Source organism: Rhipicephalus sanguineus, chromosome 2, assembly GCF_013339695.2.
Source record: "Rhipicephalus sanguineus isolate Rsan-2018 chromosome 2, BIME_Rsan_1.4, whole genome shotgun sequence".
NCBI lineage: Eukaryota > Metazoa > Arthropoda > Arachnida > Ixodida > Ixodidae > Rhipicephalus > Rhipicephalus sanguineus.
The window spans coordinates 87821819-87843748 of NC_051177.1; the positions used below are offsets into that span (position 1 = coordinate 87821819).

A 21930-nucleotide genomic window follows, 5' to 3' on the forward strand; every position below is an offset into this window, starting at 1 on the left:
GGAAAGCTATCCAGATGACAAAGTAATCAATGCGCCCCTCAGTAATTTAACAGTAGAAAAGCTATAAAGAGAATGTCCGAGAACAAAATGGCACAGGCTTAATTAGTTTATCCCTCATGGTTTCTATGTTGCTCTAAACCAACATTTCCCTCTCGAGGTGTCTTCATAGCAACATTGGCCAGCAAAATAATTTTAGGCTAGGTTGTATTCGCAACATTGTGCATCCATACAGAACTCCTGGAAAATGCACAAGTGACATCTCCAGCATTAGCTACTCGGGCATAGAGCGAACCAAGCTGCCCAAAAAAATGTGTTTAGAATGTTGGCTTTATTTTGGTTCACTTATAAAGCTAGACTTTAGCCAGAAGTTTTAACATGTGAAGTTCGTTTGCTGTAGTAGTTGGATGGACAACTGCTATGGTCCGTTGTATTCAATACTTCTACCTCAAGGAAATGCAGCCAGGAATTATGCTACTCACCTAAACATTCAATTCAGAATCCCTGAATGTTTTGTCAAACTGAAGACTTTTGGGTTGTCCTTCCTTGCCTTTTTGTCAGCCTTGCCTCCATGATCTAGGTTAATACCAGAGGTGCCCTGTACTAAAAGTAGGAAGAAACAATGCTAAATATTGCAGTAATGAAGCTGCTCATGAGCTTGTACCCAGATTCGTAGTAATTTCCAAAATACATTCCAAAAGTTATGCAGGTTCTAAATGTTGAAATTTGGTGTCTAAAGGCTATCCATAAATGTTGTTTATACAGATATTGCTCCTTCTTATAAATCACCCAATCTAGCATAAATGTTAACCACTAATCTGCAGCAAAGTTTCACTGTATTTGTACTGATTTTATGCTGCAGCAGTGGCTTAGTGATTAAAGCATCTCCCTCACATGCGCATGGGGCGAGGTTCGATCCCCAGTGCGACTGGGCGTCCGTCAGTGATGCAACGAGTACAAGCTTCCCTTGGCCTGCTGCTCGGCATATCTGCGGTATATGTGGGAACACTTGGAAAAGAGGTCTTATATTTCACCTTGAGTTCAGAAACATATCATGAGCCATGGTCCTCTTTGGCTAAAGTTGCCTTTGCCCCTATAAATTTTTCCTCATCCGCGGCAGCATTACACTCTTGCCACGTTGCTGACTAGTTTCACGCACGCTCACTGGCACCATCTGCCAACTTGAATTTGAGGATGAAAAGACCTTAAGCAGAAGTGCTACATGATGGTGGGACGTCACTGGGACGTTAAACCCCCGACACCCCTCAATAAAGGCATAGTCATTATTTTGTAAAAAAAGACGTCTCTTTACTGCAACAGCCTAGGAGATAGCATTCAGGGCACGTAGTATATATTTATACACTAATACACCCCTGTATATGTGGATTATGGGACTATTGTAAAGACCTGATTTTTGTTTCAGCCCACGCTGACAACGAGCATCGAGCATGAACGAGAAAGTACCGAAGTTGGGTGCTTTAACTATGGAACACTGATGATAACTGGGAGCTTCAAATAAGGCACTCAGGGCAAAAAGTTGGCGCTCAATGGCAAATTATTGCGCCCTGAGATCGTTTTGTTATAAAAATGGAGTTTTTGTAAGCTAGAAAAGACAAACGTGTAGTGGAAACGTCACCATTACCGGCCATCTCACAGGTGCCCTGCAATAATTGTGGGTGTGGATCACAGACGGTGTCCAGGCTTTTACCGCCACTTATTTCAAAACTAAAGTCACGGGAACCATCCCCTCATAGAAGTATGAGTTTGAATCAAATCGGAGAGTTTGAATCAAGTAGGAGGTCAATCTTTTTGAACAATTCTCACAGTAAACACGTATTTTGACAAGAGTATGAAGTTGGGCATGTTGGTAATGCATAACTGATCACGTAGCGCATCACGTAGCGATCGTCCCTCTCTTGTCCAGTGTCAAATCTTGCGCTACGTGATCAGTTACGTAATCTGCTTTCAGACAAACGGCCGCATGGTCAGAAAGGGACACAGGTGATTTTCGCTGACAATAATCATGTGTCCTTAGAGCTGCTTTGAAGTGCCAGGAGTATAGGCACTATTGGGCTACTATTGGGAGGTATTTTGAAGAGAAAATTTGTAGGATGCTTGCCGATGCCACAGCAAGGACGAGACACCATCTTTGCAGATCCCTTGACACCAACATTAAAGAAACAATGCTTATGCTAGCAGCTTTTTTTTCTACAAAAAGGAGAAGAAAACGCTATCCAGAATGATTTAAATACACACCTTTGAACAAATTCCAGAATAGACTACAATCTTTCAGCATAACAGGCATGAAAGGAAAAATAACAGATGAATAACATGAAGATGTGGTGACGTTCTCTAGCCGCTCCCAACACGTGGCGATCAACAAGAAGGTACTCCTCTGAGTTCCACAGGTCACCACCTAGGGTTGAGAGCACTGACAATGAAATGGCATTCTTAACAGTTGAAGCAGTTCCATTTTTCATTGCAGCATGCATGTGCCAATAAATGCAGGAAAAATGAAACTAGTGCTAATGAATTGTGCGTACAGACACGGCTCCTCTATGATATGCTGATGCAACTGCAACAAAATGATGCTAAGTGGCCTCAGATAAGATCAGTTTTTATTTCATAAATTTTCGTCACATTTTGGAGCTTCGATGAAACGCAACGTATATTCCTCTGCTTAGTGTGCTAACAGAGGAGGTGCACATTTTGCAACAATACAACCATCTAGTGCTGAAATACAAATGTATTTTGATAATCTAGGTTAAATACAAAACCAATGAATTATTCAAATCGCAGATTACAGTTGCAGCCATCTAACTTGTTCTGCATGACTTCAACAAACATCTCATCCAATCGACACGCATCCAACAGTTAGGCATACGGGCATGCAGTTCGGAAAAGTCACCCTGCGAGCTGTAACATTAAAAAGCGTACATGCAACCTGCAATAAAAAAAACGTCGCTAATGCCGCAGTTAACAGAATATGTACTAAGCGAAAGACACCTTCTGAGCTCTTTCACTGCAGCCTCAGAAAGTCAACGCAAAGCAAGAAAGTTCGGAACTCGAAGCCGTAGCGCAGCAAAAGCGCGCACACGTGGAAGCTCAATCCTCTTTAAGCTGCTGATACAGAAAAAGCTATTAAATATAACTATACAGCATGAAGCAACAAATGTTACAGCACTTCAACGAAGAAAAAAGTGCTTCCGCAACTAGTACCGTTTCAGGCTGCTTTTCGTAATGGAAACAGCGTGAACTCGAAACTGCAGCGCACCAAAAGTGCGCACAAGTGCGAATTTCAAACCGCATTACACTGCTGGCACATATTTGAAGTTTTAAGGCGCAAATAAGACACGGACGAAGAATAGGAACACACACACGGAGCGCCTCCGTGTGTGTGTTCCTATTCTTCCTTCGTGTCTTATTCGCGCCTTAAAACTTCAAATATGTTAAACCAACAAGCCCAGTCTGCCATTCTCACTGCTGGCTCGCAACGCGCCGTTGAAAATAACTACATACCTGTTGAATGTAGCGAATACTGACGGCGTGCTGTGTGTGGCCGGTACAAGTGGTACCGCTTCTGGACAAACGCCACCTTATAACTGTAACTCTTGAAGGTTCACATTCATGCTGTCTTGCATTGGCACATACAACAAAAATAATCGCGCATTTGGTCGGCGCGTACCCATGCAAGGCGAAGTATAGAGCAGTGCATGCGATGCAAAACCAAAGAAAGACGTCTATTCAAGAAAGTAATGCGAGCAAGTGCAGAAAATCCAGCGCAGTCAAACGAAATGGCTTTCTGATACTTCCAGAGCACACACATCATTCGCATGGGTCACTGCGCGATTAAGTTTTGATAAAAGAATGCGACGTATACAAAACCTTAACTGCTTCGAAATCAGCACCGATTGCAGAGCCTTCAAAATGGCGAGACTGGTGACGCATCGGGTGCCAAGCCGTCTGTTCCTTGCCGTATACGCGCCGCTCTGCGCATGCCCGGTTCCTCGTGTGGACCGTAACACAAGCTGCGCCGGCGCGCCAAACATTCGTCGCAGCGTCCACGCGCGTGCATGAGCGGCGGGAAAGGAAAGGCGAGCGCACGACGCTGCTCCTCCTCTTTACTCTTACCATTCTTCTCTCCTAAAAGCCAATGCGCATGCGCGCGGGATGGTATACGGTGAGAATACCGTAGTTTACGTTTACGATGGCGACACCGCCTTTTTTACGCTATATTGGGAGTAAAAATAATGGTCTGTTTTTACAGTGTACGCGGTCAAATGCTATGCATGGCGCGTGTCGATCGAAGAATGGCGGTGAAGGGAAAGTACGGCATATTTAAATATTCTATATCGCCTGTGCTACAGTAACACATAACCACATTGGATGATCGACCATGGATGGGGACACAGCAAGTGGCCCATATGTAATGACTAAATCACGGGTCAAGCAAAGATTGTAATCCGTTAAATTCCATGCCTTATTTTACAGGAACTCGTATTTGCAGCGGTATTCATTTGGTCATGAATCACTGTGAATTTTTCCGCCACATATGGAGACGCTAAACGTCTGATAGCGAGCCGTCGACGTTTCTTGGCACATTATATCGAAGTTAATTCGTCACCTACCATATTTTCATCAGTTTTTTTCTTGGTGTTCATGCCGCCTTCTTTACGTTATTATTATATCTGTGCTTTACATAGCTGACTTTCCGTATCATGTTTCTGTCAAAATAAGGAAAGCCAACAACTAACTCTAGCGTACACAACGCGCCGTCATGGTTACGCCAGACACATGGGCTGCTAAGTTACCATACGCACTGTGGCTACTGGCGTAAACTTGCTTCCTCCAAACGGGGCTGAATGTTGCTTCACACTTTTCTTATATATATATACCGGCGGTCACAGACTTCCTCCCTACGCACGCTTAGGCTGTTAAGACAACCGCATTTTCAAGGAGCTTTTTGAAAGACCTTGTAACTCTGACCTTGTGCGTAAGTTATGATACGACTGATGAGGCGCTGCCGCGTTGATTAAAAATTTCTGGACTGCGCTTTCGCTTCCGTGAAGGCTTGCTTGATGGCATCGTTCTTGTGTGTAAAACGTTAGCACTTTTTCCTGCGCTTAAAGGGGCCATGACACGGTCGCCCAATTGTGGTTTTCAGTGAAAACTAGGAGTTGGGGGTCTATCAGGCCTATGGGCCTAGTGCGCTGCAGTTTTGACTGAACAAGTGGCGCCGCCCGCGGCGCGGCGCGTTTCTAGTCAGTCGCGGCTGAGAGCGGGTGCCTACGGGCGGAACCATAGCAACTCGAAAGGACGAAGCTAATTCGTGGTGAAACAGGTGTGTAACTATGTATTGTGGCGTGTATCGCTGTCGCAACAGCTAGAGAAACACTGTCGTTAAGCTGCCAGAAATAAAATTATATGGATTTCTATGGAAGGCTCACGAGAACGAGCGATGACAGCGTCGGATAAGGGTGGTGCGACGTGCGAGATAAACAGACGCTCTTAATTTTTTAATGCTTTCCTTGCTATTACTGCGCATATTTGCTCGTTGTGGTCATAAAGTCTGCCTTCTTTTTAGCCTCGATGGAGGTCTTAGGCAGCTCGTGAAGCACCGAAACCGCATATGCAGTGCCCACTTCTTGCGCAATGATGAGAGAAGCTCGAAAGCCCTGCATTCTGCCTGTGTGTTCCGACACGTTTTCCTGCGTGCTATGGGAAAGGTGACAGCGTGACCCTGCGACGAAGCGTTAAACATCCTCGTATCTAGAAGGGGACGCGACGATGGCCAGAGCCACACGCATGACAGGTCTGTGCAGGATGTGTGCTCGCACTTGTTGACAAACATATACAAGGCGGCGACGAGCTTGCTTACACCATCTTCAGCGTCCACCCTTGCATCTGCACCTTGCTCCCACAATGTGCAATTGGGTCTATAGACGGCTGGGAAAATGTGCAGAAATCATCGAAAAGTCCGAAGGGAACGAGCCAGCGTAAAAAAAAAAGTGAGAGGAACGAACGTCTTTTCTCTTGCTTAGCCCAAACATCAACTAACACACGCAGACTGATTAATAGCGAGAAGCCCTGCTGAATAGCGAGAATGGAGGGAAAAGTCAAAGGTCGCTCTTCGCGTAATGGATGAGGGAAGAAAAAGCACGAGCCGAGCGTGCCGAGCGTTGGCGATATTGCCGGATGGAGGCGCATCTTCGTCACACTGCCTTTAATTTAAAGTAAATATTAGAAGACCTTGATAAAACTTTGATAACCTGAAGGCGGACGTCCTAGTCGACGCTCTTCACACACTTGCAACTGACTTCGAAGGGCCCCTTTGCTGACACAGTTTGCTCCCTGACGCCGCAAACATGGTTAGCGGCGTAAAGATGACTGCCGTGAAGAAGACTGCTTTTATTTTAAATAACTTTCTACGTATTCAGTTCCGCGGAATCGACACAATCACGAGCGCTGCTCGTTCCGCAATACCATTGCTCTGCTCCCACAGAGCGGCGTTCGCAGCATGCCGCGACGGGATCACGCGCGCGGCCGCTACTCGCGGCGCTGACTGTCCTAGCGCCGCAGCGCCACCATACCAGCTGTCGAGGCCTATACAGATTTCAAAAGTGGACCGTAAAAGAATATTTCAGTGCAAAACAAGCCCTAGAAGTCGCCGGCTGTAATCACCGTCTACCGCCGGCGATTGACATTTTTCGATGGCGTGTGTGACGTCATGTGCAACAAGGAACGGAGCCGTCGTCTTCTACCAAAGTTTCAGCCGTTGCAAATCGTTCAATTTCAGTGCCAAGCTGAGGAAAGCTAAAATATCTCGTTGTCACGTGCAGCTGACCACAGAACGATATCGTTCGCCGCAATGCAGACGCTTGCACGGCTAGCTGCTTGTTACGTCATGGCTTGCGAGTGCACCAGTGTGGTCTGACTCTCGGGCCGCTCGCGTGTTTATAAAAATATTCGATTATAAATTAAGTGCTCGACCAAATGTGCTAAAATTTCGCGAGCTTATTTGTGAATGCACAAGGATCAATCCGCATAACACAGATTATGATCGAAAATTGGGTGTCATGGCCCCTTTAAAGGAGTACTGACCCGATTTTAAAACATCGCAAAAGGGACATTTTTCGTTTACGCTCTCCACACACCGGAGTCGGGTAATACGTATAAAATGTCTTAATTTGACTTTGAAGTTTTCGTCGTTGAGCATCCGCAAGCCAGCCCCACTGCAATGGACATTATCCCGACGAGTCAACACAGCTTCCCTGAGTTTGCAAGCTCTGCGACCTGCATGCAGCCTGAATCGCAGAAGTCACTGTCAGGGTCACTGGACGACAATTCACTCACCGTTGTTTATGTGCACCACGAGCAGATAACGGATTTTCCGCTAGTACGTCGCGAGTTTCTGAATCCCCGTGACGTCACACTACTGTGAAACGGCACTGAGAAGCCGCCTCCTCGATACCGAAACCGAAAGTGTTCTTTTAAGATGGCGGTAATTAAAATATATTCGATGCATTCACAGGCACCACAATACTCCTTTTAGGTTTTTCGACACCAGTATTTTTATTTAGAGTGACAATACGAAAAAGTTTAAAATTGGTGTCAGTACTCCTTTAATACCACCGACATCTTTAACCTTTCCCGAGCTGTCGGGTCCGTTTTCGTCTTCTTTCTTTGCTTCTGTGTTCCGTGCTTCCATTGCCGACCCCACTCTTAGAATGTCTCTCTCAAACGCCCAACTTATCAATTAGTCGTAATGGTGGCGCAAAAGTCTATAGGAGAAAAACACTTTAAGACTTAATTATCTTCATCTCTTCCCCCTCGCCCTTTTTCTGTTTTGTAAATGTTGCCACAACAGCCCGTTTTCACTGATTATGCCTACCATGACAATTGACTCTAACCTCACCTCTGAGGCGTCTTGTTGTGTGCACTTTTTTAACGAATACAGACCCTGGTTATTTTTCTTATCGCCATTCCTGCATTTATTTATTTTTATTCTTCGTTTCCTCCCTTTTTTCTTCGTTCAATATTTTGTTTGTGGGCTCCCTTTCGCGAACGTAACATAGAACGGTATACTACTTATCCCCTTGCTCGTGACCTACATACCGGCTCATTTTCCCCGCCTTTTTACCGCCGCTATTATCTCATCGCTATGCCAGAGGATCCCATGCCGATGCGCGCCTAATCCGGCACGGTCCTTCGCAAAACAAAGAACATCAACAGCTATAACTCCTCGCCCGCCCCACTCCTCCTCAGCGCACGGTTGTAATTACTTCCAAGAAACAAGCAACAACACAGAGAATAACTACGTAAGAGCTACATCTGAGCGCACATGAAAGACATCCACAACAGCAGCAACAACATGCACAATATTCTTAGCAAGATACGCCGCGTGGATAATAATACAGCTGCAGTATACCGCAATCAATACGCCACTGATCCGAAGCTTGCTCCTACACGTGCAGCAAGGAGAGTCCCTATTTGCAAATGATTGAGAACACGCATACGAGTGCAGCGACTATTACTAGAGGGAAATGCGAATACGAAGCCGCGTTTTAGTTACCGCTTATATTAACATGCAGCACCGGTGCTCATCTTATTTTGAAGGTGAAACGTTGAGGTTGGGTGTAGGTGTCTGTGTTGAGAAGCGCGCCACCGACAGTACACCTGTATATTTTTCGTGCCAGAAAGGTTTGACTGCGAACAAATGCACGAATGCATGGTAACCACCTTGCAGGGCTCTGATTCTGGCGACCCTTTGAACTTGATGCCTCTACGACAAAAGAAGAAGACAAATAGAGATATGAACGTTAGCTTATCAATGTGCACTTCTTATGCATGAGTAGCACTGTGCGCGTACCGGCTAGATGAACTTGAAGATCGTATATAAGGAGATGTTAATAGAGGCACGAATGACCTCGATTCAGACACGCAAATGCGCCATGCTAATGTTACCTAGTAAAGTACGTTCATTATTCCAGCTGGCTAGCGAGGCTAAGACCGTGGCTTTGTGAGCGTTGCACCGAATTAAGAAGCCACTTGCGTGTACAGCCTGCGTCAGTGAGCGAGCGAAAGGTCAATGAACTGCGCATTAGCATTGGAGTCAATGATGGTGCCACGTGAAGCTCTTCCTCCAGGGCATCGGCTGAACGGTAATCCCCGGGTCCTGGCCAGACAGCTGGCGAGGAGGAAAAGTGAATGATAGTCCACAGCCGCCACGCCGCGGCCGGTGGCATTTGTTCTCTTTGTCTCTTGTTTTTAAGGGCATATAAAGAATCACGCGGCGGGCGTGACCCCGTTTTGCGCTAGGCATATTTTTGTGCCTCATTGCTAAGAACCTAACACTACGAACACCGACCTCCGCATGCATGCACACGTCTTTGCCCTCGTATTATATCGCTGCAGTGCGAATCCACTGGTTCTGTAAGTGACTGAACCTTATCGTTAAAACATCGTATCACCAGAACGCCGAAACGCACACGCCGAAACGTGGTTGCGTTATGCCTATTCTTATTAATCTTTAATATGCAAAATACTCTTGATCTTCATTGAAAGCGGCGGAAATTATTTTCAACCAATAAGTCATTATAACAGAAGATAGGGAGGCTCTTTAGAAAATGTCGTATTATATAAGTGACGAAAGCACATGAGAATGCTTGCGGCACATAGCATTGACAATAATTTGTACTTTAACTACGTTTCATTGAAAAGCAATCAATCTGGACAACGAATAAAATCATTCAAGGCAGAAATTTGGGCTTGGTTCAGGGATATCCAGGCTCACGCCAGCTACCGGGCCGCAGTCACGATGAAATTTAGTCCCGCAAAGGGCCGGGACAGCGAAGAATTGGGAAGCGGCGGGGGGGGGGGAGGGGGGGGGGGGGGTAAGGGGCGGTGCTATTTCATAGAAGGCCTTTCTCATATCTCGTATATGAGTCATTTCTGAACGGGATTCGGCGTCAGGATTCCAGAAACATATCGATACCGATCTACACAATGATTAACATCTGGAACCCGATTCTGAAATACAGAGTTTTTGTTCCGCGGTTATGTTTCAACACAGGGTGACCGAATGGTGTGCCTTACGAGACCAGTCACGTCTGTGTAGCTTCCCCGAACAAAGCGTTATAAATCCCGATAGGCGAGAAAATCATGAGAGCACTGTTTAGCAATGTCACAAATAGTCGCAAAGACAAAAAAAAATTAAAAAAGGGACGAAGAGTGTCATGTGCGCGACACGGCCACTAGCGAAAGGTCGGCAGGTCGCACTGCTGCCCGCGGGTCACGTGTTTGAGACCCCTGGGCTAGTGGGGGTAAGTGAACTTACACATCTTAACAGCGCAAAGCAACAATCACACGAGGAAAAAAACACGTAAACAGGGCGGGCACCCATCCTGTTTACGCGTCTTTTCCTTGTGGCGTTGTTGCTTTGCGCTGTTAAGATGTATGAAGGAAATCAGTATGAGGCCTCCGTGAACTTGACACTCTATTTGGGCAAGAAGCCATGAAACGCCAATGGTGCCCTTTCTTGGCATGAAACATCCAAAATTATCTCCTCTTGTGGTTTCTTCATCTGGAGGTTCAATCGCATCGTTCTACTATATTACCAATACTGCGGTATTTTTCTAGTAAACGCTGTAGCAAGTTCACAGCCCGTTATTCGCACTGTTCATTGATGTTTCGACACCTGCTCGTGATATAAGAACACTCTCCGGTACTTCCAAAAATTTTTATCAATATGTCGCTTTTATCTCGTGTTTGTCTTCCTTTCGTTTGAAGAGCCGAAGACGACCTTGTGTTAACCTTTTCGAATCCTTTATTACATGCACGTTCTTTTTTGTTTGTTTGGTTTTCGGTTTCCAGGCGTTTGCATTTTTATGCGTGTGGGATAGTTATTTAACTTGTGGCTTGCGTAACATTCACCGCCAGGTTTTAGTCGTGGTGGTGTACATTGGAGGTACCGAATGTTTCATCGCGTACAAGATGCTGTGTCCAGCCAGCCAGCCAGCTACGTAGTTAGCTATATAGATACGAGTTAGGTGTTCATTAAGCAACGTCATTGCGCAGGATTGTGAGTTTTCAAAAGTTTTCGTAGCTCTGTAGATTGAATGCTGGTCTAATGATTTGAGGGCAGGCAGATATAATGCCATACGAAGTGAGCTACAGACCTGTTAAGCTGTTACATACCTAGAGGTTAGTTTCACAGCTTCCTTATTTAAGTGTAAAACATGAAAGATATAGGCTAATACCAATTTGTTTATTTTTCTAAGATGGCTTTCCGCTTCCAAAAGAGAGATAGATGAGAAATAGCCCGAGGAAAAAAAGAAACGCTACAACAATGTGTGCAAAGGCCGTAAAACTCGAACAGAGATAAATGCTTGCAGGAATACGAGTTATATTAGGTGCAATAATCAGCAGTATTTTAATTATAAAGCGCTAGCCTAATTGTGGTAGTCAAAAAAGGGCGACATGTACTGTTTCTTTTAAACTGAGATATAGATAGATAAAAATTTTAATGAAAAGCTGGAGATGTTTGCCTGGCTGTTCGCCTGACTGCTACTCCAGGTGCTGGGTGACGATTATGATATATACAGTGATAAACGCATAACACATACAGTCACACAAGTTTACAAAGTTTCGTTCAGGCTTGTGGCCCGCAAGAAAGTCAACAGCGCTTTCGTGGCACGTAGCGCACAGGTGCTGCTTTGCCATGGGCCCAGAACATGACGCAACTCTAAGCACGATCCCCGTTGAAGATGCAAGGCCGCCTTCAGAGACTGTCTCTCTGATGCGTATCGCTTGCATTCACAAAGAACATAAACTGAAAATAACACTATTCAAGGCACATATGCAAGAGGGCTAAAAGTGCGACTACAATGAAACCTTGAGCCAAGAGAATGAGCATACTTTGCGGTTCACATTCGAGGAGTTGCAGTAATCTTGATTAAGGGGGTGTCACATGAAACTGTCCTCGTTGCAGTGAGCGGAGCACACTGAGACTGGAAAGGCCACATGATCCCGCATACATTCGCCTAATCTCCTGTTTCTCTATTGTATAAACCCTTTTCCCAAAATCGTTCACCGGAACAAAATCGTTCACCGGAATGCAGACGCAGGGCTCGCGAGTGAGCCAGTGTTGCCCGACTACCAGGCCACTCGCGTCGTCATAAATATATTCATTTATAAATTAAGTACTCGACCAAATGCGCTAAAATTTCGTCAGGTTGTTTGTGAACGCGCAAGGATTAACCCACATAACACAGATTATGATCGAAAATTGTGTGTCAGGCCCCTTTGAGCATGCTAACTAGAGCGATTGGCACGTGGTGTGCGGGCAGGGGTAAAGTATACATCACGTGATAAGCACGAAAGCTTGTCCACATAGGAGTGGGAGTCAGTGGCATGCATCTTATCCTTGAAAAATAATATATACCCCTTTAGACCGGGAGCTTCGCAAAGCGTGAGAGACTTCGAACAGCGTGAGAAAACCACCGCATTGGTGGGCAGTTTTATCCACGTAGCGAAGTCTTTCGCAAACAGACCGATGAGATTGACAAATAATCATGTGTGCAGTACATGCATTATTTGCGAAGCCACTGGACTGCAAGATTTGGTAGTGTACATTGATGTGTGTATCGCGTGATTAGCACGAAATCTTGTCCGCATGGAACTAGGGGTAAGTGGCATACTCATTTTCTCCGAGAAAGAACATACAAGTACGTTTAGACTGCGTGCTTTAGAATGTGATGAATTTTCCCACGGGAACCATCTTGTTTCTCACCGGTTTTATCAGTGTGGAGAGGTCGCTTTTGCAAATGGACCGATCAGCTTCACAAGAGATGCCTGCAGTGGTGTCGCAGGCGCCAGCAATACCAGCAGGCCCGTAGACAGGGGGGGGGGGAGAAGGCATATCCTCCTGCCCCCCCCCCCCCCAAAAATGATGGAGGGGGGTGTTTTACCGAAAATAATGAAAATAGGTGTTTTTCTTAAATATTCAAGGCCTTCAGCTAGTGCCCCCCCCCCCCGAAAAATTTCCTGGCTACGGGCCTGAGTACCAGTAATAAGATAAGATACCAGTAGTAAGATTTTCCACTGGGCATTGATGCGTTCCAGCACTTTGGTATCGCTGACGTTCCACAGCTGCTCAGGCTCAAGGCGGTGCGTTTGATTAGGGCTACATTTAATTATTACGCATGAATATCTTCCAGCAGCACTTTTTAAACGTTAAACTTAGCAGACGTCCATGACAATTTAGAATGTCTGTTGCTCATCTAACCCTTTTTGTAAGTCAGGTCAGGTATATCTTCCTTAATTGCAGCCTTGTGGTTGCCATGCGCGAAGCCTTGCCTCATTATAGCGTAGAGCAGTTTCTAGGAATCCTCATTGGTGTTTTGGCATCAGACTGGTGGAAGGCGGATTATATATCTTAATTTTAATTATTTCAGTGGTTATCCTAGCGCGCCGAGCGCATTGCAGCAGTCACCAGTTTATGATACAATACGCAAATGAATTTCATCGCCAAGCTTTATAAAGGCCTTGGTGTTTTGTTCCTATCTTCATAATAAACAAAATATAGTTGACCAACTCACTAAGCCGCATGCCTCATTAGGCTTATAGCGGGATTTCTTGCAGGAGCTGAATATGTAGTTAGGTTACTATCCGCGGCAGTACGAAGCCTACCGGAATGTGCCTTGGGATTTCCTTGAACTAAGCTATAACGGATCCTCAATCTGACATGCACGCGCGAGCAAAAAAAAAAAAAAAGAACATTTTCACGAATAAGCGTTGTTTGATCAAGGAAAACTCATAAGGGTACTTGCTTGGGCCAGTTGGTATATATTCATTGTTACGTTATTGCGCACCACTTTGAGAACGAAGTCTGAACCACACGAACACAAGCGCAAACTTACAACTGAATTTATTGGACGGACACATGATGCTTTTATACAATCGCGTACCATAGTAATAAACAAACAAAATGAAAACATTTACAAAAAAAGGAAGATATATATATATATATATATATATATATATATATATATATATATATATATATATATATATATATATATATATATATATATATATATATATATATATATATATATATATAATATTACAATACTGATAGACACTCATGCCGATGAACCACGCACCTATCGCATATCCCTGCATTACATATTCAGATACGTTATTTCCTTCTGCGTTAGTCCCAAAGATGCCATACTGACGCAGTCATCCCCCAGGCGAACAATCTCGGACGCCTCAACGATTTCCCGAGTCATCTGATTATTGTGCCTGGCGACAACCTTGGTTTCAAACTCAGTTGTAAGTTTGCGCTTGTGTTCGTGTGGTTCAGTCTTCGTCCTCAAAGTGGTGCGCAATAACGTAACAAGGAAAACTCCTGCCGCCTTCCGTTTCAATTTCATTTTAGTTCTGCAGATTGAATAACATTGACGCATACCACGAACAGCGAAACGGTACTCGATTAAGCGTAGCGAAACGGTACGAAAGCTAGCAGGGCACGTTAGCTCTTGAGGCAATGCTTACCATTACCTGCATGCGCTCGAACGGTGCAAGGCAATGAAAGAGGAAGTACACTGTCCGTCTGCCCCTTGCTTCCTCGGTTTTATCTCTATTCTCAGTGCAGTTACTCGGCGACATTTAGTTATATTCTCCCCTTCTTTGTTTTCTTCGCAGCGCAGGTAGAGAGGTTACGAAAATCTGCCCACAAGGAAGGTGCCGTTTTGCAAAGCCTTTTCGATTGATGCTCGCGAATTCGTGTGTATGCTTCTCTGAACTTGAAATCACATGAACATGCGTGATTGCCGGACAATGGGCTCTTATTCTGACCGTCAAAATGTGTTCCAATAAGCCCACCTACGTTCTCTAGAATCGTAACAGTAAAAAAAAAAATTTTTTTTTAATCCAGAATGCCGCGAAGCGTTAACATATAGTGTCGGGCAGGAGGCATCTTAAAAGACACGAACCTCCGAATAAAATAGCGCAATATATTGAGCGCATTGATGGATATGCTCGATTTTTCTAGGGTTTCAGCCGTTCGGTATCTGCTACTCGTCAAGTTCGAAGAGGCGCAAAAATCTTAAATGTCGCTGGACACGTGTCATAATTCGCTGCGTAGTCTCCATTCTTCATCGTACTTCATCGACAGCCATCGTACCGCTGCGCGCGGACATCTCACACTTTGCATCAACCTGATGTGGATGTTCGCTTATTGGCATAACTTGCGAGCGTAGTAGATCACGAACGTAGAAGTTGAATGTGATTAAAGTCGTGGCTTTTATGTCGGAAACCATGAGCTGTTAAGGAAAGGCAATTAGCCGCTTCACTGAGGCTCAATACCGTTTGACTTCCAAGCCTTCGAAGCAGCCGAAATCGGCACTGCTGTATGCCTCTCGGATGCAGGAAAAACGAAGGCAGGCGGGCCTGTCATCACTAGCTTGCAAACGTTTGTCACTGCTTCCCCGAAACGGACCTTACTTTGATCACATACGCATTTACTCTAGCGGCTTCACCAATTTCAACAACTCCACCATAGCAGTGTTCATACCATCTGACGCCATCCCCTTGCAGTTTAAATAATCTCGCACTACGACGTCGACAGCAGCAGAACTTGCAGAGCTCCAAGGTGTAGTAAAATACGTACACAACCCGGCGCCTAATGGATGGGCAATTTGCTACCACACCTACTCATCCCTATAAGCTCGACACTTTGTATTACGTCGTAGTATACACGAGCAGCTAGTGTATGATATAAGGCACGATCACCACTAAGCCGTCGTGAAAGCTCGCGACATCATATTTTAATGTCTGCAGAATCATTACGGAATTGCAGACAACGACAGCGCGTTGAAGCTGCCCGCTCGGCTCATCAACAAGAACTGCGTGCATACATGTACCTTTCTCGAGAACAGGTAGATCTATTTCATTCACTTGCTCACAACATTAGACTGTAATGAAACGCCGAATTTCTTCAAATGACGTTTCTTGTATTCTCTTTACCACGTAACTTGCGTCTTTGCCTGGCGCCAGGGCTCTCCCGTCACGAAACTAAAACTAACGCTGCTTCATTCCTTATTGGAATGCCCGGCAGTGCACTGCCCGCAGCTTTTGCAGCTGTTACGAGTGTCATTGAACAACGTCTGTGTCATGGCGTGCCTAACCTTCGGAACTCAACTATGTGCTTCAAAGCGAGACTCCGCCACTTGGACGAAAGGGCATACCCCTCAGAAGAAACGATCATGGTCCCTTTGCCTGCGCATTCTTGCACACACAAGGCCACAAGAGGCATATTACATATGAACGCTTGCGGAATGTTAGTATTTGTTATATGCGTTCACATTGCAGGTCTGTTTCTCATTTTTTCTTGTCTTGCCTTCTTTGTAACCTATTCTAGTTATTCTGTCTACCTTCCTCTTCCACAAGTTTGGCACAGCCGATCGGGTATTTTGATGGTTAACGTCTCTTATTTTCTGCATTCGTTTTTATTTTTCTCGCTTTGGCACGTTTGATGAGCTGAGTATGTTCGTTTCCTTTCACTTGCCCTGTGCACGGTAGAAAAAACTGACATAGCCATATGACCAATATGCCTACCTATTCCTTCCTCTTTCGTTTCTGTGGGCTCACATGAACTGCTTCTTTATTAGTTTTGTCCATTCTAATGTTTCCTTGTCTATATATCCTACATGTATTAATCACTTCAACTTCCTAACTTCCCAACTATAGGGTAGCCAACCGGGCGCGCCCTCGGGTTAACCTCGCTTCCTATCCATTTTGTTTCTCTCTATTTATTTCTCTCTATTTATCTCTCCCCTCTTCTTTTTTATTGAAATAGAAAATAAACGAAGGAGTTGTTGTCACCATTGCTTGGCGACGGCTACCCCTTTCCACATAGTTGTTAGGATAACAATATATATATATATATATATATATATATATATATATATATATATATATATATATATATATATATATATATATACACAGTCCTACAAGTTCAAGAACTCAGTAGCCATCGCAAATATTAGTGTCTTCAAAAAAAAAAAAACGCTAGAGCACTTTCATTGCTTTACGGTTTATCCTAGTCGGCCATGGGCCTAGTATTTTCGCTAAGGAAAACGTTCGCTCAGAGTCCAGCGTGTGAAGTTCCTGCTCGAGTCGCTGTCTATGTGTGTCGTGCTTGGGAGTAGTCGAGCAACAGATGATGCACATCCTCGTCGTCGTGGCCGCACGAACATGTTGACGATGATGCACGATGAATCCGGAATAAGAAGTGCTTTGTGTAAGCGGTTCCCAGTCTTAGGCGATGAATGAGTGCGTCGATACGTCTTTGGGAGCTGGGATTCTAATTGGCACTCAAGGTTAGGGTAAAACAGCGTACAAGATCGATTCCTTTGTGCTGTCTGGGAACCAGGTGGATAAACATAATTCACGTTTTGTTCTTCGTAAAATTCCGTTTATGTCACATTGGGATACAGGAATGAGGTGGGTTTGTGTGTAATGATGAGCGGCTTTCGTCAACTCATCTGTCATTTCATTTCCCTTGATTCCGCAGTGACTGGGAACCCACTGAAATGCCACGTGATGACCTGACTTCGTAGCTTCTGAAAGCTCTTTCAAGATCGCGTATATTATACGTATATCTATATTTCCTGAAGTGGCATTTTCCGCACACGCAAGAGCCTGCTTAATATGGTGCTGTGGCCGACAGGCGATGGCGCCCACTCATAAGCTCAAGGCATATTGGCTCCAAGCGCAGAGGCGACAGGGAAGCCGTCTCTTTCAGCTAGTTTCCCACACCTACCAATAACCTGTATACGTCAGTTCTTAAGAGCGTTTCCTGTAGCCTACGTTCAGACGTCATTTACAGCACATAACTTCTGGCCACGAACCCTTGCATTGAACAGACCGGTTATATCACTCTGACAAATTGTCATGATCGTTTAACTCCCCAGGACTTCGGCTTCGACAGCTTCGTGAGAACAGCTTGTTGCGAAGAGCGCTCTGTTCGGAAAGCCGCCATTGAAAGAGAGCTTTGCTGTCGTTAAACGCGGCAATCGCCACGGCAGAGGAAACAGTGACACAGAAACGACGAAACATTTTTAAGCAAAGCGGTCGCCGAATCTGGGCTACGACCTACGTCGTTGGTGTAGAGGCGAGCGGCAACTTCGGTACACTCCCTCACCCCCCGGCAACTCCCAATCTCCCTCGCACTTCCATCGCTTACCCGTATCTCGCGTACCCTCCTCTCAGTCTATGCAAGCGGCGCACGTGGAGGTCACGGTCAAAGCTGAAAAAGAAAATAAAGCCGAGAGAAGACGAGTGAGGGTAATGACGGGAAGGGAATGAAACAAGCCGGGCCATCCGGAAAGGTTCCGCCTTCCAAAACTCGGCTGCTGCAGTGGAATAGGCGTCTGTCGCTCTTCCTCCTCAACTATGCATTGCAGTCGCTCGCTTTGGTCCTCTTCTGGCAGTGTGTGAACCGACGCTAAGCCTCCTGCAGTGTTGCTCGTTGGCGTTGGAGACTGACAGTCGGTTCAGTGTTAAGATACGCGTCGCCCGTTCCACGCTAGCCAGTGTTGGTCCGCCCCGGTCTGGACGCCAAGCGAGGGAGGGCTCGCGCAGTCGTCGGATTCACCTCTGGCCTCCAGACGAAGAAATCGACATTCCGATCAGGACAAGGCCCGAGGCCGTGTAAGAGCGTTTCCCGTCCAACCGCTCTCACCCCAACGTAGCGGTCTGGACCTGACGGAGAGTGCATCCGAAAGGAGGAAGAAAACTCGGGAACGCCACTGCGTCCGTCCTTGAACGAATACGATAGTTTCCTGCTTGTTAGCATAGCGTTCCCTTCGGAGAACCATTCTGTGCTGAAAGAGGTTTTCTGATTGGTCGCGGTCTTCATTACGTGTGCGACGGGGTGATTGAGAGTGCGCTTTTACGCGGGCTCACTGAGCGTGGTGATCAGAAGTGCACTTGCGTTCGGCGCGCCGAGCAAACAAGCGCTCAGTTTGTTCGCGCAGTCTCTCCGCCTGCCTCGGCATTTCTACCGACGGCCGCGGATCGCCCACTGCTTCGAAGATGAGCAACACGACAGAGCCGCTCTACGCCGACTTCCTGAGCGTGTACTTGCACCTGCCTCAGGACCCGCGGACGAAGGACTGGATAATGGTGAAGTACCCTTCCATCGTGCTCTGGAGCGTCGGTCTCTATCTCTACTTCGTCAAGGTGTGGGGTCCGCGTTATATGAAGGGTCGTGAACCGTTCAGCCTGCGCTACATTATTCTACTGTACAACGCCTTCATGGTCACGTGCAGCGCGTGGTTCCTGGTCACAATCCTGCGGCTAACGTACGTCGGCGGCGGCTACAGTGTTTTCTGCCAGGGTCTAGACTTTTCCACCGCCCCTAAAGCCTTGGAGTTGCTCGAAGTGTACTGGTGGCTGCGCATCCTGCGGTTGCTCGACTTTTTGGACACGATATTCTTCGTGCTCCGCAAGAAGTTCAACCAGGTGTCGACGCTACACGTCGTCCACCACTCGCTGGTCGTGCTCGACTGCTGGTTTTGGACCCGGATCGGCACCGACGGACACATCTCTTTCATGATCGCGCTCAACACGTTCGTGCACGTGGTGATGTACACCTACTACTTCCTCTCGTCCATCGGACCGAAGGCGCAGAAGTACCTCTGGTGGAAGCGTTACCTGACCCAGCTGCAGATCACGCAGTTCATTGTGGCCATGGTGCACGGATCAATACCTCTCTTCTACGACTGTGGATACCCGAAACTGTACGTGTACCTTGCCATGCCTCAGGGAGCTTTGTTCCTCTACCTGTTCTTCGAGTTTTACTTCAAGGTCTACATTCACAAATCCAGGAAAGGCTTCCAGACGGTCTGCAACGCGCAGGGAGGTTTGCACTTGTCCGAGTCTAAGACAACCAAAGTTCAGTAGGACTTCTTGAAGGAGGTCACTAGTAGTGAATTCATTATCATTGCCTTCCTTTTCTTCAAGACGAAGTGCAGCAAGTTATGGCATAGAAATTGAGCGGAAAAGAAATGCCGCCTTCATCCATGAGTGCGCTGTAGTGATGACCGTTGGAAAAGCACGACGAGCTTTAACTAAACCTCCTAATGAGCTGCTCACATCGCAGTCGGTCTGAGCTGACTATCTGCGTTGCGAATAAGCGAGAAACCGAGAGGTTACATTGTTGCATTGTTTGTGTCAAGTGATGGTGGGAGAATGTCTCCGCCGTCGTCTTGAACTGAACTTGTCGTTTCATTTCACTCTCCGGCAATTTTTTTATCTCGTGTCACATTTTGCATTCAGTCTGTGCTGTGTCGCGTTGATGTCGTACAACATCGTATCTATGATGCCATAAGTGTTGAAATGTTGCGAGTGTTATGTAGTAAAAAAAAGAGAAGGAAACAATAAATGCATTCATCGCCTGACACGTTTGTTTAGTCTTAACAAATAGTGCATCGACGAGACAACTGGCGCGTACATTCTTGCACTCCCGAATCGCTTGCGTCACCGACCTCCTGCTGACCGTGTGACCCAGTTTTGGTTTTCCTTCTCCGGCGGCCCGGCTCAGTGGCGCGTTGCGTGCTCGCTCATGAGTTTCACGGTCACGGATTCGGATGCCGAGGGCGCTCTGCGGGTAAACTCATCGCTTAGGGCAAGGCGGAAACGCCATTAAAGCATCCTCGTAAATGGTTCTCCGCGATCGTGGCCTTTATTTGCAGACGTGGCTTCATGCGTGTAGCTGTTGCTACACTGCTGGTATGTAGTGTTCACATAGAGTGCTCACATATAGTTCACGTTGAGTGATATGTGTTCGCATAGTCTGCTGATATGTAGTCGTGAACTTATAATAGTAACCGAGCTACAATGTTTGATCATTTTAACGTTGAAGTGGCGACAGCGGTGATGACAGCGGTGCTTAATTCCTGGACTATCTTTCGCAAATGCTTAGCTCGAGGGCGCGGGTTCGGCTCCCGGCCACGGCGGCCGCATTTCGATGTGGGGGGGGGGGGGGGGGGGTTCGAAATTGATCCGGAGAGTGCCTGATAATCATATCGTGGTTTTGGCATGTAAAACCACAGAAATTATTTTGTCGCTTGTAAAGTCTGACAGCAACTTCTCTTAAAGCGAGAATCTTCAAGTAGTACTTGCGGCATCAATTAAGCGGCGCGTTGTCATCATTGTAACGCGAGGGCCGGTCTCGCGGGCAACTGTTTTAGCGTTTGCCTCGATCGGTTGCGCCAGTAACCCGAAAAAAATGTAACCGATGCATAAAAGCCAGCATTGGTTGTTTTTGAGAGTTGTAAAATAGTGCACATTTATAAAACGTGCAATGAAAATACTGTGCAGGGTCTCTTGTGCGTTTAAACAGCTGCATAGGTCAAATAACACAGCTGCTGCGTTTTCTGGTCGTAAAGGCATATAACTGTACGGTCACGTACGTTATTTATAATTGGGGTAGGTCTACATCATTGATATTCACAATGGACAGGTTTCTTTTTAAAAATCGCGTATATGCTTTAAGAACTAAGAAGTAACGATCTGACGTCTGCAGTCGAAGGACGGCGCTTAGAATTTATAGGTCATGTGCAAGGTCATTCCTGTATTAAAGGGGTACTGACACAAAATTTCGCGACCGAGATAGCCTGCTGGATCGATTCCCGTGTACGTGCGTGTATCATCTGCAAAATATTTACAGCGAATAAAGCTTGGAAAGCATTTTATATGAATTTTGAAGTTCGCGAGCGCGATCCAGCATTATAGGCCGCACCTAGTGCATTGACACCCTCGGAGGTGACCCGAGGTGACCCACCTACTTCCCCTACGTAACCGTTGCAGCCGGTACAAGTTACGATGACGTCGTAGCCGCCATTTCTGCTTTGACGC

General features: G+C 46.0%; 1 protein-coding gene across 1 annotated transcript; it reads left to right on the forward strand.

The window, feature by feature from the left end:
* The first annotated feature begins 18776 nt into the window (after positions 1-18776).
* LOC119383320 (elongation of very long chain fatty acids protein AAEL008004) lies at positions 18777-20460 on the forward strand. Its single transcript, XM_037651399.2, has one exon. It carries the CDS (start codon positions 19105-19107, stop codon positions 19972-19974), a length of 870 nt encoding a protein of 289 aa, XP_037507327.1. The 5' UTR covers positions 18777-19104; the 3' UTR covers positions 19975-20460.
* The last annotated feature ends 1470 nt before the right edge of the window (positions 20461-21930 follow it).